Source organism: Typopeltis vanoorti, chromosome 16, assembly GCF_054136105.1.
Source record: "Typopeltis vanoorti isolate ZY-2024b chromosome 16, IOZ_Tvanoo_1.0, whole genome shotgun sequence".
Classification (NCBI taxonomy): Eukaryota; Metazoa; Arthropoda; class Arachnida; order Uropygi; family Thelyphonidae; genus Typopeltis; species Typopeltis vanoorti.
In genome coordinates, this window is record NC_143564.1 from 53,965,623 (window position 1) to 53,979,679 (window position 14,057).

The 14,057-nt window shown below is 36.9% G+C and overlaps 1 protein-coding gene across 1 annotated transcript in view; it reads left to right on the forward strand.

Moving 5' to 3' along the window:
- LOC150098026 (cilia- and flagella-associated protein 100-like) overlaps positions 1–14,057 on the forward strand; it is a 58,052-nt gene that overhangs the window by 24,738 nt on the left and 19,257 nt on the right. The window contains exon 4 of the mRNA XM_090406658.1: positions 7,354–7,473. Coding sequence (XP_090262784.1) covers positions 7,354–7,473 — 120 coding nt within the window. The remainder of the gene's footprint in view (positions 1–7,353; positions 7,474–14,057) is intronic.

Sequence of the window (14,057 nt, forward strand, 5' to 3'; positions counted from 1 at the left end):
TATATTCCTGCCAAGTGTAAATTCTACATCCATCCCATCTTTGTTTTTCCCAAATTTTGAAACCTTACCTTTTGCAACACTGAACTGGCATCTCCACTCCCATTCCCATTCACTCAATCTATTCAAGTCTTCTTATAAGGCCACATCTGCCGTTCCTCCTAACTTTGCATTATCTGCAAACAACTGAATATCCTCATCCAAGTCTTCCCCAATATGATTAACATAGAGGTTAAACAGCAATGGCCCTAAAACAGACCCCCTGAATCACACCACTAGTGACTTTCCTCTTCAGGGATATTGTTCCCCCATACACAACTTCTTGATACCTATCAGACAGCCCATCTCCAATCCAGTGCACTAGTCCAATATCCAAACTCATCTTCTCTAGTTTGGCTATCAACTTATCATGCAGTAATCTATCAAAAGACATTGCAAAATCTAAGTATACTAAGTTAAGCTTGAGCTGCAAAAAAAGAAACAACTATGGAGGGAATTTAAGGAGAAAGGTGACCGGCAGGCACATGAACGGTATAAAGCGCAGGCCAGAAGGGTAACGAGTGGTAAGAAAAGCAAAAAAGGATTACGAAAGAACATTGGCCATGCAAGCTAAAGAGAATCCTAAACAGTTTTTTAGATATGTAGCAAGTAAAAGGAAAAATGTACATGGCAGAATGATTTTAAAGAATGCCGATGGTAGGGCGGTAACTGAATCAGTTGATATAGTTGAGTTACTGAGTGAGCACTTTGCAAGTATATATCATCCAGGTGGTGACATTGCAGAAACAAATAAACCAGTAGATTATACGGGAATTGTGGTGAATGAAGTGGAGGTGAGTAGTCTATTGCATAACCTCAATGTCAATACATCCATGGGATTGGATGGTATACCAGCACGTGTCGTACGAGAAGCAGCTAAAGAATTGTCAGTACCCTTGACCATTTTGTTTAATTTGAGTCTCGGGTCTGGGTTAGTCCCGAGGGGGTGGAAAGAGGGGAAAATAGTTCCACTGCATAAAGATGGTTCCAAGACTGCTGTTGTAAATTACTGACCGATTAGCATATCAGGAATCATTGTCAAGGTCTTAGAGAAATTAGTCAAGAAAAGAATACAGGATTGGATAGATGAAAATGGGATATTGTATGGGGGACAACATGGTTTTGTGAAGGGTAGATCATGCCTCAGTAACTTGCTCACGTTTTATAACACAGTGACGGCTGAACTGGATAAGGGTAATGGGTTTACAGTGATACTACTGGACCTTGCCAAGGCCTTTGACAGGATACCACATGGAACCCTAATCAGTAAACTGAAGCAGATGGGGATAGATATAGGGTTGGTGAGATGGATAGGAGGGTGGTTGAAGGAGAGATACCAGAGAGTGGTTTATGCAGGAGTGGAGTCTAAAAGACGGCTTGTGACTGGTGGTGTGCCACAGGGCTCTGTTCTTGGACCACTGCTTTTCAATTTGTTCATCAATGATATAGGAAAGGATTTGAGAGGAAGTGTTCACTTGTTTGCTGATGATGCAAAGTTGGGTAGAGCAATTGTGAGTGCACAGGATGTCAAAATTTTACAGGATGATTTGGATAGTTTGGAGGACTGGGCTAGGAAAAATGGATGTCAATTTAATGTGGCAAAGTGTTAAGGTTATGCACTTTGGGGTGAAAAGAATAGCAGCAGTATATCACATTGGTGGAACCGTACTCCAGGAGATTGATGAGGCCAGGGATTTGGGAGTGTTGGTGGATAGGAAATTGAAGTTTAGGGGGCACATCGCAAAAGTGGCTAAATCAGCTCATCAAATCACTTGGCTTCTGAAAAATACTTTAACATGCAGAGACAAACAAGTTGTTGTTCCTCTGTATCGAGCCTTGATAAGACCCCATCTGGACTACTGTGCCCAGTTATGGGCACCAGGGTTTCTTTGTGATGGGAAGTGGAGAGGATCCAGAGACGAGTGACCAAGATGATAGCAGGTCTGTGGAATGAACCTTATGAGAATAGGTTGAAGATTTGTGGGTTGCAGAGATTGGACGATAGGCGAAGGAGGGGTGATATGATTGAGACATTCAAATTACTGAAGGGCTTCTATAAGATTGATCCAGAAGATATTTTTGAAAATATGACTGGTGGTAGGAGGACTAGGGGCTATGCATGGAAGCTGGGCAAAAGCGTGGTTGACAAGGGTGTTAGAGCTAGGTTTTTTACTTGGAGAGTGGTGAATGAGTGGAATAAGCTTCCAGAGTCTGTTGTGAGTGCTGCGACCGTGAATGAGTTCAAGGCAAGGTATGATAGATACTGTGTCAATGTCGAATAGTTGTTCTTAACATGATGTTAGGGCCTCCCTCGATGTGTCTATCGACTCCTTGGCGTTGCCCGGAACAATAATAATAAATACTACTGTGTATCCATCTCTTTTGTCCAATTAAGCCATCATCTTATTGTAATAAGTAGATTACTAAAACATGACCTTCCTTTAACAAATCCATGCTGTCCATCAAAGATAATACCATTGTTGTCAACCCAATTTTGGATCCTGGTTCTCACCAGCCTCTCCAACACTTTAACTGCAACACAGATAGGCCTATAATTAATGCTTGAGTTCTTTCACCTCCCTTATGAAGCGGCACAATCTTGCCTTCCTTCCACTCCTATGGAACTTGACCCAGTGCAAGACTCATATTAAATATGTCGAGGCAGATGCAGTAATCAATTCTTTTGCGCATTCCTTCAAAATACGTAGTGATATATAATCAAGTTCCACAGCTTTATTGACATCAAGTTTGCTCAATTTCCCATATACTTGCTCACTTAGCCTTCCCTCCTCCTCATCAACTGCTCTCAAACTCTCCATAAAATAACATTCACAAGAATAAAAGACCTTTATGAACTGCTCATTAAATATCTCAATTATATCTTCTGAAGGAGTTCTTATACCATTTTCTCCAATCAATGTCATCATTCCATAATCATTCTTTTTTCGCTGGCTACATATCAAACCAAGTTGCCCTCCTTGCCTGTTCTTTGTTATCCTCATGGAATTGATTATTACCACTCCTCTTATGTTGCCTCTATAATGCCTTTTTTTTCTCTGTATCACATGCTTAATATCTCTTCATTCATCCATTTCACACCTGCCTTATTTAACCTTCTGACACTTGGAATACATTTAGACATTGCATCTACTAGACCAGTGGTTCCCAAAAACTTCCCATTCTCAGCGCCCCTGCTGAATCCAGGTTTTTCCAAGGCACCCATGTCAAATTCTAACAAGTACACTTTGCGAAATAGCGAATAAATTTTTAATTAAAGGGTTAGGTAAAAATAAATAAAACACGTATTTAAGATCACAAAAAAAAGTTATTGAACAAATTCAACTAATTATCATTAGTGGGATGGATGAGCCTGTTGATCAGCGCACATTTTCTCAAATCTTGGAATCAAACAGGACACAGCGACCCTCATTTCCTTCTCCACATTGATTTTCGCACGATACTTAGTTTTTCTCACAGCGACCGCTGAAAATCCAGCTTTGCACAAATAAGAAGTCGCAAATGGAATTAAAATTCTCTGAGCTTTTTCACTCAGAAGGGGATATTCATCTTTTACTGATATCCAAAATTCAGTTAATTCCATGCTGCTAAATTTTTTTTCAACGTATTGTTGCAAGACAACTCAATAAGATTCTTTTCTGCAGCAGTAAATTCAGCTGGAGCACTGGCATTAAATGGATCTTGATTATCCATGCAAATTTATCGATATTATCATTTTGAAAATATTTTTCAAAACAGGTGATTAGCTGCGATAAGTGTTCTTCAAAAATGGATTTCATACCTCGAGAGAAATCAACTCCATTCAAGGTCAAACACTGTTGCAACAAGGGGAAACATTCTTTGCTTCCATCTTCATTCATTTTTCTTTTCCATAATTTTAGTTTTTTTTATAAAAGCTGAAAGTTTCTCAATCGACTTTAAAAGGTGCATGTTGCATCCCTGCAGGGAGAGATTCAGAGCATTCATCTTTTCAAAAATATCACATATGTATGCTAGTTTTACCAAAAAATCTTCATTCAACATGGGTATATGTATACTTATGGTCTTCCTCTTTAAGAAAAATATAAATTTCCTTATCGCAATTCAAATGTACAAGACAAAACATTACCACAAGAGAGCCATCGCATAGTGCTCTAGTACAACAAAGACGTGTGCTCGGATCCCATATCCTCACATGGTTTTTTGAAACACCTTGCCATCAACAGCCGAGTTTTTATAAAGTTTACTACATTCACTACATATTCTAAGACCTGGTTCAATGTAGGACTCTGATATTTTGATGCGAGTGCTTCCTTGAGAATGACACAATGGGTGCACAGTGCATCAGGGACTTTGCTTCGAATAAGTGCCTGCAATCCTCCATAACAGCCGGACATAGAACGAGCACCATCAGTACATACACCAATGCACTTAGTCCACTTCAAATTATTTTCAGATATAAAAGTATCAAGGATCTCAAACAAGTCTTGAGCCTTAGCACCAGCAGTGATACTTTTACAAAAGAGGTCTTCTACAATGTTATTACCATCTCTAAACCGTATATAGCAAATCAAGTGAGCATCATTATTATCTGTGGCCTCATCCAGCTGCAACCCAAATTCTTTCCCTCTTATTTTTTCAATCAATTGATCATTGAGGTCCTCTGCTATGTGCTGTATTCTGCGACTGATGGTGTTATTGGACAAAGGCACTTTTGAAAGCAGCTTCCAAGCAGACTCACCGATTATAATGTTCACCATATCTACAGCAGCCGGTAGAATGAGTTCTTCTGCGATGGTATGAGGCTTCTTATATTTTGCGATTCTATGTACCACCTTGTAAGATACTAGCAAAGCATTGCTTAGTATTAAGACCTGCTTATAAAAACTATCTTTTTGTTGATTTAACTCTTTTAACTTTCTGGTAAAGTAGTCACGAGATGTACTAACCATGCTGGGATGATTTGTTTCTAAATGCTGTTTCAACTTACTTGGTAGCATGCACTCTGGTGCCAAAACTGTCATACACAGTACACAGCGGCCTCCCTTCACCATTGACTTCTGTTGACGTAAAACCAAAGTCCAAGTAACTCTCATCATTTTTTCGATATTTACGCTTCTTCACACTCTTGCCACTATTTGACAGTGTGCCCTCTTTATTTTCTCTCTCGCAATGCTTATTACTGTTTAGTAAAAACCGATCCATTTTTAAAAATACATAAAAAGAAATACTTCAAAAACTTCACTTGACTAAATCACAACAATATTCAGTTGATACAGTCTCCAAAAACCAATTCAACACTAAGACTGTGCAAAACCAACAGCTATTTATATACGAACACAAAGTACCGAGAAAGCTCGAGAAACTTAATTATTGTTCACCCCAAAATTTTGGGGTGAACGAACTCACTCAACAGAACCATTTCATTTTCCTTGTTTCTGATACTTGTAGTATTCATATACAAACATAACAGCTCAAAGTTTCACTGATACCACTTATTAGATGTGACTTTTCCAATTAAAGGTACTTTCCTCGAGCCATTTCTTTTTCTCCTTACTCATCCCAGAACTTTCAACTGTTTTCCCCTACATCCTAGGTCATCCCTTTTCCTTTACACAATACATTCACATCTTCTTGTTTTCCTGTTTCTCCTGTCTTATACACTTGTTCTCTCATTCTCTATACTCATGCTGCCCAGTTCTTCATTTATAAACCACTTCAGCCTCTCCTTTCTTACTCTCCTGCTCTTTCACAGGAGAGTAAGATCGGATTCATTCTCTGCCCTCATTTCTCTACCTTCGAGCAGCTGTCTCTCCAGGTTTCATATTTGATCTCTAAAGCATCATAATTAGAGTATTTACTTCTTTACATATCCACATTACTAAATGTGCAACAAGATTTACAACTTTCCATCAGGCGAGATTCGCAATAAAAAAAAAAAAAAAAAAATATTAAAAAAAAAACCTATAATAGAAGAAAGTGTGAGCTATAGACAGAAATGGAAGGAATATTGTACAGAGAATGCTATAGTTGAAGGAGAACAGAGAAACCAAGAAAGTGGGGTGAGAAATAAATGTTGCAGTTTTAAGGATGTTGGCAGAAAGAAAAAGCTGAAAATAAAATATTTTTAATTTGATTTGTTTGTAAATATTAATATTTTCATTTTTGTAGTTAACTTGTAGGAACAAGTGACAGATCTATACATGGGCTATAAATGTTTGCTAATATGTGATTTTTGTTTTATACACACACATCTGTGCAGTTAGCTAGTGGCTTTGCATTTGCAACCATATGCCTGGGGAAGGAGTGTCCTAGGTTTGATTCCCGTCAACAGCGTGAGGAGCTTAAGGATCTTCCTCAGCCATAGCCAAGTCAGCTGGTCTTGGTCGTGGACAGCAGGATTTTTTCCACCAGTTTAGCTGGAGTTTTTCATCCCACAAGCAGGCAAACTGGCCCCGTGAACACACAGGATACAGTCTTAGGGGTATAGTACAGCAAAAGGCAATGGGAAACTACCTTGCTCATAGTAATTTCCCTAGATGGTGGCATATATGTAGCTGTCCCTAAACAGCCGAAAGGCTATAACCACAACAACACACACATATATGCAACACTGAAATTATGCATTTACACAATTTTACGGTTGTTGTTAATCACTATTTCCACTCTTTTGGCTATAAACTCATGAGCCAAAGCACTATTACAAACCAGACTACATGATTTGGCTGGTAACAGGCATGTGGTGTTGGTATCCTGATTGTTCACATTGATATCAGTGACCCTCTCATCCCTACTGAACACTTTGAACTGTTAATTCTTACATAGGGATTGTTTCAGACCAAGTATTGCCCTATGCGGTGACAATATGGCCTGATGGATCTGGATTCTTCCAGCAAGACAACACCCTATGCCAGAAGGCTTGCATTGTGCAAGCAATGGCAGTGCCTCCCTTGGTCACTGATTTCAAGGAATTGGCTCTAGTGAGTCAATGCAAAGCTGTAATCTTGGCTAAATGAGGTTCAACATGCTACTAGGCAGATGGTCATAATGTTTTGGCTCATGAGTGTATTTTATACACACACACACACACAAGTATATTCCTTTTTTGAAATATAATCAATAAAATAAATAGTTCTCTATGAAATGATTACTTTTTTTATCATTTCATATGCTTCTTTATTCCCTTCATTTCTTTAAGCAGAAACTTCCATGTTCAATTATAAAGTTACTTCTGACATAGGGAATGTCTTGCTGGAAGAATATCATCTTGTATTAACAATGTGAAAAATTTATAGAGGGTATTTTGGTCTTCTCTTGCAGGCAATACAGTTTGAAAGAAAGAACAAAGAAAGAAAAGAAGAAGCTGAAATGAGGCAAAAGTTTTTTGAAGAAAGAGTTAAAAAAGCTTCAGAGCGCACTCTTGCAAGTAGTAAAAATAAGGTATTTATCTTTTATTGCTGATAAAATTTGTGACATTATTATTGAGAAATTGACTCACCTCCTATTAGAAATGTATACAAAAGTATTTTCTATATTATATATACATATACAATAATAAATTTAGTTTAATCCTTTATCTAAGTGTAAGCAAACACAGTTTGCACCTGAAAATATCTTCAGGACTGAGGTAAGGTAGTGCAACACCAGATAACTATGAGCAAAGGTGGACCAAGCTCTCATCACGCCTTGTCTCAGTATCTCCCATAATGCAAAGCACATCTCCTTGCAGACATGTATGCTGCTATGCATTAAGAGGAAGGGCCACTACCCAGACCGGTTTCAACCTTTATTGAGGTGTATTTAAGTAAAGACCTCTCTAAAAATTAGACGATCCCAAAAGATCACCCAACTCAGCTATGTTCCACTCAGTGACAGGCTCACCTCATCACCAAGAAGAACTTTTCAGCATTGGCTCTACCCAGTGGCAGGTTCACCCCACCACCAGATAGAGCCATAATCTCAGCAGTGGCTCTACTCAGAGACAGGCAAAAACCTACCCCAAGCAGAGCCTCTCATATTTATCCAACATGGGGGGGGCAGATCCAAACGTGGAGATACTAAGGCAGAAGCAATAGGAGAGGTCATATTTATCTATAGGAGTTGCCAACCAGTGTACCACCTTATTATTGAATTACTCTGGATTTAGAGAAAGATGTTGGAAGTTTATTTTTCACTTGGTTAGACTATAATAAATTTAGTTTAATCCTTTATCCAAGTGTAAGCAAACAAAGTTTGCACCTGAAAATATCTTCAGGACTGAGGTAAGGTAGTGCAACACCGAGCAAAGGTGGACCAAGCTCTCATCACTCCTTGTCTCAGTATATTCCTATAGGCAGGGAAAGAAAAAACCTATTTCACACAAAACTTTTATTAATACAGCTTGTGTACAAATTCCAATCGAAAAGTATAAGAGAACAATCAACCTCTAAAGGCTAATCATTTTTAAACAAATATTTCATGATCTAAACATGAAATATTTGCACACAATCATTTGTGTTAGTTTATCTTACATAAGAAAAACATTTATTAACTATCAAAATATAATAAGAAAATGAAATAAAACATTTGATTAGCTACTGATTTCACCATACGATTGGCTACCAGAATGGAGAAGGGTAAAGATAGCGCATGCGCTTATTTTATTTTCAAACATGGGCGCATTCATTATAGAGGAGTTGAAACAATAATTCCAAATAATCTATACACTGCTAAATAGATTTTTGTTAGGTTACCGTATGAGTTTGTGACTTAATGTTTCAAAAAAACTTTTTTTTTTTTTTGAAAAAAAAAAAAAAAAAAAAAAGTAAACAAGAAGCTCGCAAATTTGAGAAAAATTAACAAAGGGCCCCCACGAGCCCTTATAGCTCACCACTGACTATAGGTAAATATGACCTCTCCTATTGCTTCTGCCTTGGTATCTCCATGTTTGGGTCTGCCTCCCACTGACGAGACCTCAATAAAGGTTGAAACCGGTCTGGGTAGTGGCCCTTCCCTTAATGCATAGCAGTATACATGTCCGCAAGGAAATGTGCTTTGCATTATGGGAGATACTGAGAGCTTGGTACACCTTTGCTCGGAGTTGCCTGGTGTTGCACTACCTTACCTCAGTCCTGAAGATATTTTCAGGACTGAGGTAAGGTAGTGCAACACTTTGTTTGCAACACTTTGTTTGCTTACACTTGGATTAAGGATTAAACTAAATTTATTATAGTCTAACCAAGTGAAAAATAAACTTCCAATATATATATACAGTCCGTCATAAAAATGTATGCGCATTTCAGCAAAAGAAAAACCTGTATAAAAATTGTAATAATAAATTTATACAGACAATCAAAGGATGAATACAAGTTACCTTTGACTTCTACAATTACATGAGGTGCTCCAAGTGATTACCATTAGCATCCAGACACTTATTATTATGGCAAATTACTGCTTGGGCAACGTTGGCCAAAGTGTCCAGTGGAATTGCTGCATATGGCATTTCAATTTCTTTCTGAAGGGCCACCAGTGTAGCTGGTTTTCTACGATACACTACATCCTTTAGGGTCCCCCCCCCCCATAGGTAGAAATCAAGGGTGTTAAATCAGGAGAATGTGGAGGGAACTCAAAGTTTCAAAGTTGTGTGTGTGTGGGGAGAATTGTGTTCATTGGGAAAAACAGTATGGGAAGAAGACGAGAACTTTATTCGGTATGTTTGGAGTTGAACTGTGTTTGGATGTTGACTAGTGGTTGCTCATGTTACATGATTGGAAGAATGGTTGCAGCCAATGTAATAGTGCAATGCCCATTAAAGTACTTATAAAGAAAGCATAATGCAGAATGAGACTATGGATGTGATATGTTTATGCCAGGATAAGTCTAAAAATCGAGATGTAAGCGGAAGAATACATCATAAAATATTATTACCAGAATCACGTTTAATATTTTTATTTGTAAAATTTTTGGCTAAGTTTCAAAGCTATTGTCAATACAGTTATAAGAAAATTCTAAAAAGAACAATTTAATTGAAAGCACGTGATTGTGCGTACTATCTGCATCAATAGATATTCCAAATAAAGTACAATAAATTTAGTTAATTATTTTTAAATATAAACAGAATTTAATTACAGTTAAGGAACACATGAATGGTGAGTTTTAGTTGATATAACTTTCCAAAATTGAGAAAGTTTTAGGCAATCACTTTTGTTCAGGTTTGGGTTGTGAATGTGTGCTTCACATTCAAAAAGGAAGAGTGCATGAAAGATTGCAGAACTCTGGGACACTACAGTAGTAATTAATACACGATTCTATATCTTTGTTTACTAATTTTCATTCATATTTAAGTAGAATTCATATTAAATTACTCAGGCAGATAAATTTATATGCAAAAAGAAAACTATGTTTAATTCATTAGACTATGAGACAAAAGTTGGTTACACATGATAATCCTATCCATGAAATGTAAAATCTGTAGTGTATTGTGGATAGGCTAAGAAATAGATCATCTGAACAGTTTGCTTGAGTAGAAACCAAACATGACACTTTTTTCCTAGCCACTTCAGGTTCCATGTAATTCTGATAAACACTGGACAATGAAATCCATCGGCCACCCAAAAGACATTCACAGTGGAATTCAAACCTATGGTTTGTTGACTGACACCATCTACTTGGATAATTAGCTGTTGTTTTGAGATGAAAGTATTCACATGAAAATCAATGTTCACATAGTGAATGGTTTAACTCGCTTTTCATACTTAAATGCAGCATAGGGATGGTGGAGTTGTGTGAGAAGCATTAAAAAAAAAGTAGCACACTTTGATCAATTGTGGAAATGACCATTTTGTTCTTGGCATATTTACAAAAATTCTTCCATGGATTTCACAAAATAAAATTGCAATTTTTTTTTTTTAACATTTACATCACAATGTGGGCTCATCTCTATAAATATGATTTAAACTTTCAACCCTTCTGAGTTTCACCAAAATTTGATATCGATTTTCTACTCTAGATATTTGCTATTCATTTTATAATGAATTTTCAGACCACTATCCTAATAAAAGCAAAACTGTTCGCAACATTCTGTATCACATTTACCACATAGGAAAATATTAAATTGCTACTTCATGATTCATGTGAAATTGTTGATGTTGAAAATATTCTGAAACTGAAAACTACAATACAAGTCAAGTAATCCCTCAATTATTTAACGACAGTGGAAGAACAATTTGTTGGTTGGATAGCAAAAGGTACAGTTTACATGGTACTGTACCAAAAGTCATTTGGCACACTAACTCATTAAAGGTTGAATAATTCAAGGTTCACTCATTTGAAAATCTGATAATTAAGAGAACTCTGTATATATATTATATACATATTGAAAAAATATACTTGTTTAAAAGAAATAATCCTTCTTATCCAAAACCAAACCATTTTGGATTATAATTTTTAAAACTTATTTTACTGAAACATTCAAGAATTACAGTACTATACACAAAAACATTAAAATCTGTTATTCTAATTTACTGAATTCCTTATAGTCCATTTTTGGAAGCAACTTACAAATTAGTAAAGCTTTAAGCTCTTAAACATTAGCTTGTACAAATTTTATAAAAAAATATGTCAAGTAAATAAAAATATAGAAGCATAATAATAAACAGGGTGATTATGCAGCCCAGTGATATTTGCCTCCATAGCACAAGACCTCTCTCTCTCTAAGAAAGGTCATTATAGTTTCAAATCTAGTTGCTGACAATAGGAACTTTTTCTAGGCCTTTCTTTAGCCATTTCCTGAGTTAGCTGATCTCTGGCACAGACAGGTAGAGTTTTCTCTCCCAGAAGTTCATGTGTTTAACTCTGCAGCTCAAAAACCAACTGCAGAACCACACAGCTTACGATATAATATATACTTCCATAAAGAGCCAAGAGGCTATTTTTCCGGCAGTGTATATTAAGTTAAGGGGATAATAAATCCCTCATTATTTTAAAGCCAGACACAAAATTCAGAGATCGAAATCTAAGAGTTTCATGCCGAAGAACTATTGGCGAGTCTAAGTGCAAGTCAACACCTGGGTGGTACAACACTAGGACAACTCGTGTCAAAGGTGGAGCAAGCTCTGTCACTATTCTTAATATTTTCTCATAATGTAAAATGCAACTCCTAGGAGATGTTTTACATTATGAGGAGAGGTCACTACCCAGCCCGGGTTCAACCTTTATTGGGGTCTAATCAGTGAGTGAGTAGGTAGATCTGGAATACCAAGGTTTAAGTGAACCGAACTTACATATACCCCTACTAATGAATTTCCAGGCCAGTGTACTCATATATTATTATTACTACGATAAAGAGCCAAGAGGCTATTTTTCTGGCGGCATATTCCAGGTCTACCTACTCACTGATGAGACCTCAATAAAGGTTGAAACCGATCTGGGTAGTGACCTCTCCTCATAATGTAAAACATTAATACATCTCCTAGGAGCTGCGTTTTACATTATGAGAAAATATTAAGGATAGTGACGGAGCTTGCTCCACCTTTGACATGAGTTGCCCTAGTGTTGTACCACCCAGGTGTTGACTTACGCTTGGACTCGCCGAGAGTTCTTCGGTATGAAACTCTTAGATTTCGATCTCCAAGTTTCGTGTCCGGCTTTAAAATAATGAGGGATTTATTATCCCCTTAACTTAATTCACGCCACCGAAAAAATAGCCTCTTGGCTCTTTATCATAATACAAGGGGACCGGAAAGCAATCAATTATTTTTAATAGGTCATTTTTAGCCGATTGTTTTTTCTTAAATAACACATAAATTATTAAATTTGATTTTTATTTAAATATCAGCATTACTTTTCTATTTAAAAAATCTGTTTTTTTTTTTAAATTTTAGATTTTTTTTTAATATGGCGGACTTTAAAGTTGAAGAGCACCATTTATGTCATTGTATGCTGTTTTTGTTTCACCAAAGAAAAATGCTACTAAGGTTACTAAAATCATTTGCTCATGGGCACTGAGATCGAACTAATATTGAATTTTTTATGCATATCACCCGATTAACTTCTTATTAGCACAGTTTGATAGTTAGCACTGCCATATAGCTACAGAAAAAATTACATAGCGATATAAGCATTTCGCAGTGAGTAACAGCCGATGTGTGCTGTAATGGGAAAATCAAGCTGTTTTTAAAGAGAAAACACGAAAAAATGCAATTTTTGCAATGCACAAAAAGAATTCCTTTTTTGAAAAAAGTTTTTTCTTTGGAGGCAAAAAATTATATCAAAATCCTTTGTACATCATCTTGAGAACGGAAAGTTTTATTTCTTATGCTGTGTTCTAAGGACCTGAATAAGTGATAGTCACTAGGGGCAATATCCAGCAAATATGGAGGATGTGGTAGAAGTTCCCATCCCAACTGCCTAATTTTTTCTTGAGTCATTCTTGCAGAATGCGGTTTTGCATTATCTTGTCCCGTTAGGTTGTGCGTTTGGTGGGATATTCATGGAATTATTCATTATGAACTCATGGAACAAGGTAAGACTATCACAACAGCCATCTACTGTGAACAATTAGAGCAACTACATCAAGCATTGTTAATCAAACGTCCTGCGCTTGTCAATCGAAAAGGGGTAATTTTGCAGAATGCAGTTTTGCGTTATCTTGCTGCAAAATTATCCCTTTTCGATTGACAAGCGCTGGATGTTTGATTAACAATGCTTGATGTAGTCCCTCTAATTGTTCACAGTCTCAATCTTTCCTCATATTCGGCATTCCAGAGGTTAGAAACTACCTTAGTTGCCTCTGGACCCTTTCCAACATCTCTTCATCCTTCTGAAAACCAGGTGACCAAATCTGGGCACAATGGTCCATGTGTGGCCTAATCAAAGCCCTATACAATGGAACAAGAATCTCCCTACTTCTACAAGTCAGTGTCCTCTGCATCATTCCCAGAAGCCTTTGTGTTGTCTTCACAATTTTGGCTATGTATCCCCTAAATTTCAGATCCTTATCCAGTATTACCCCAGATCTCAGCTTTGTTTTAAGAATTAATTTGTAC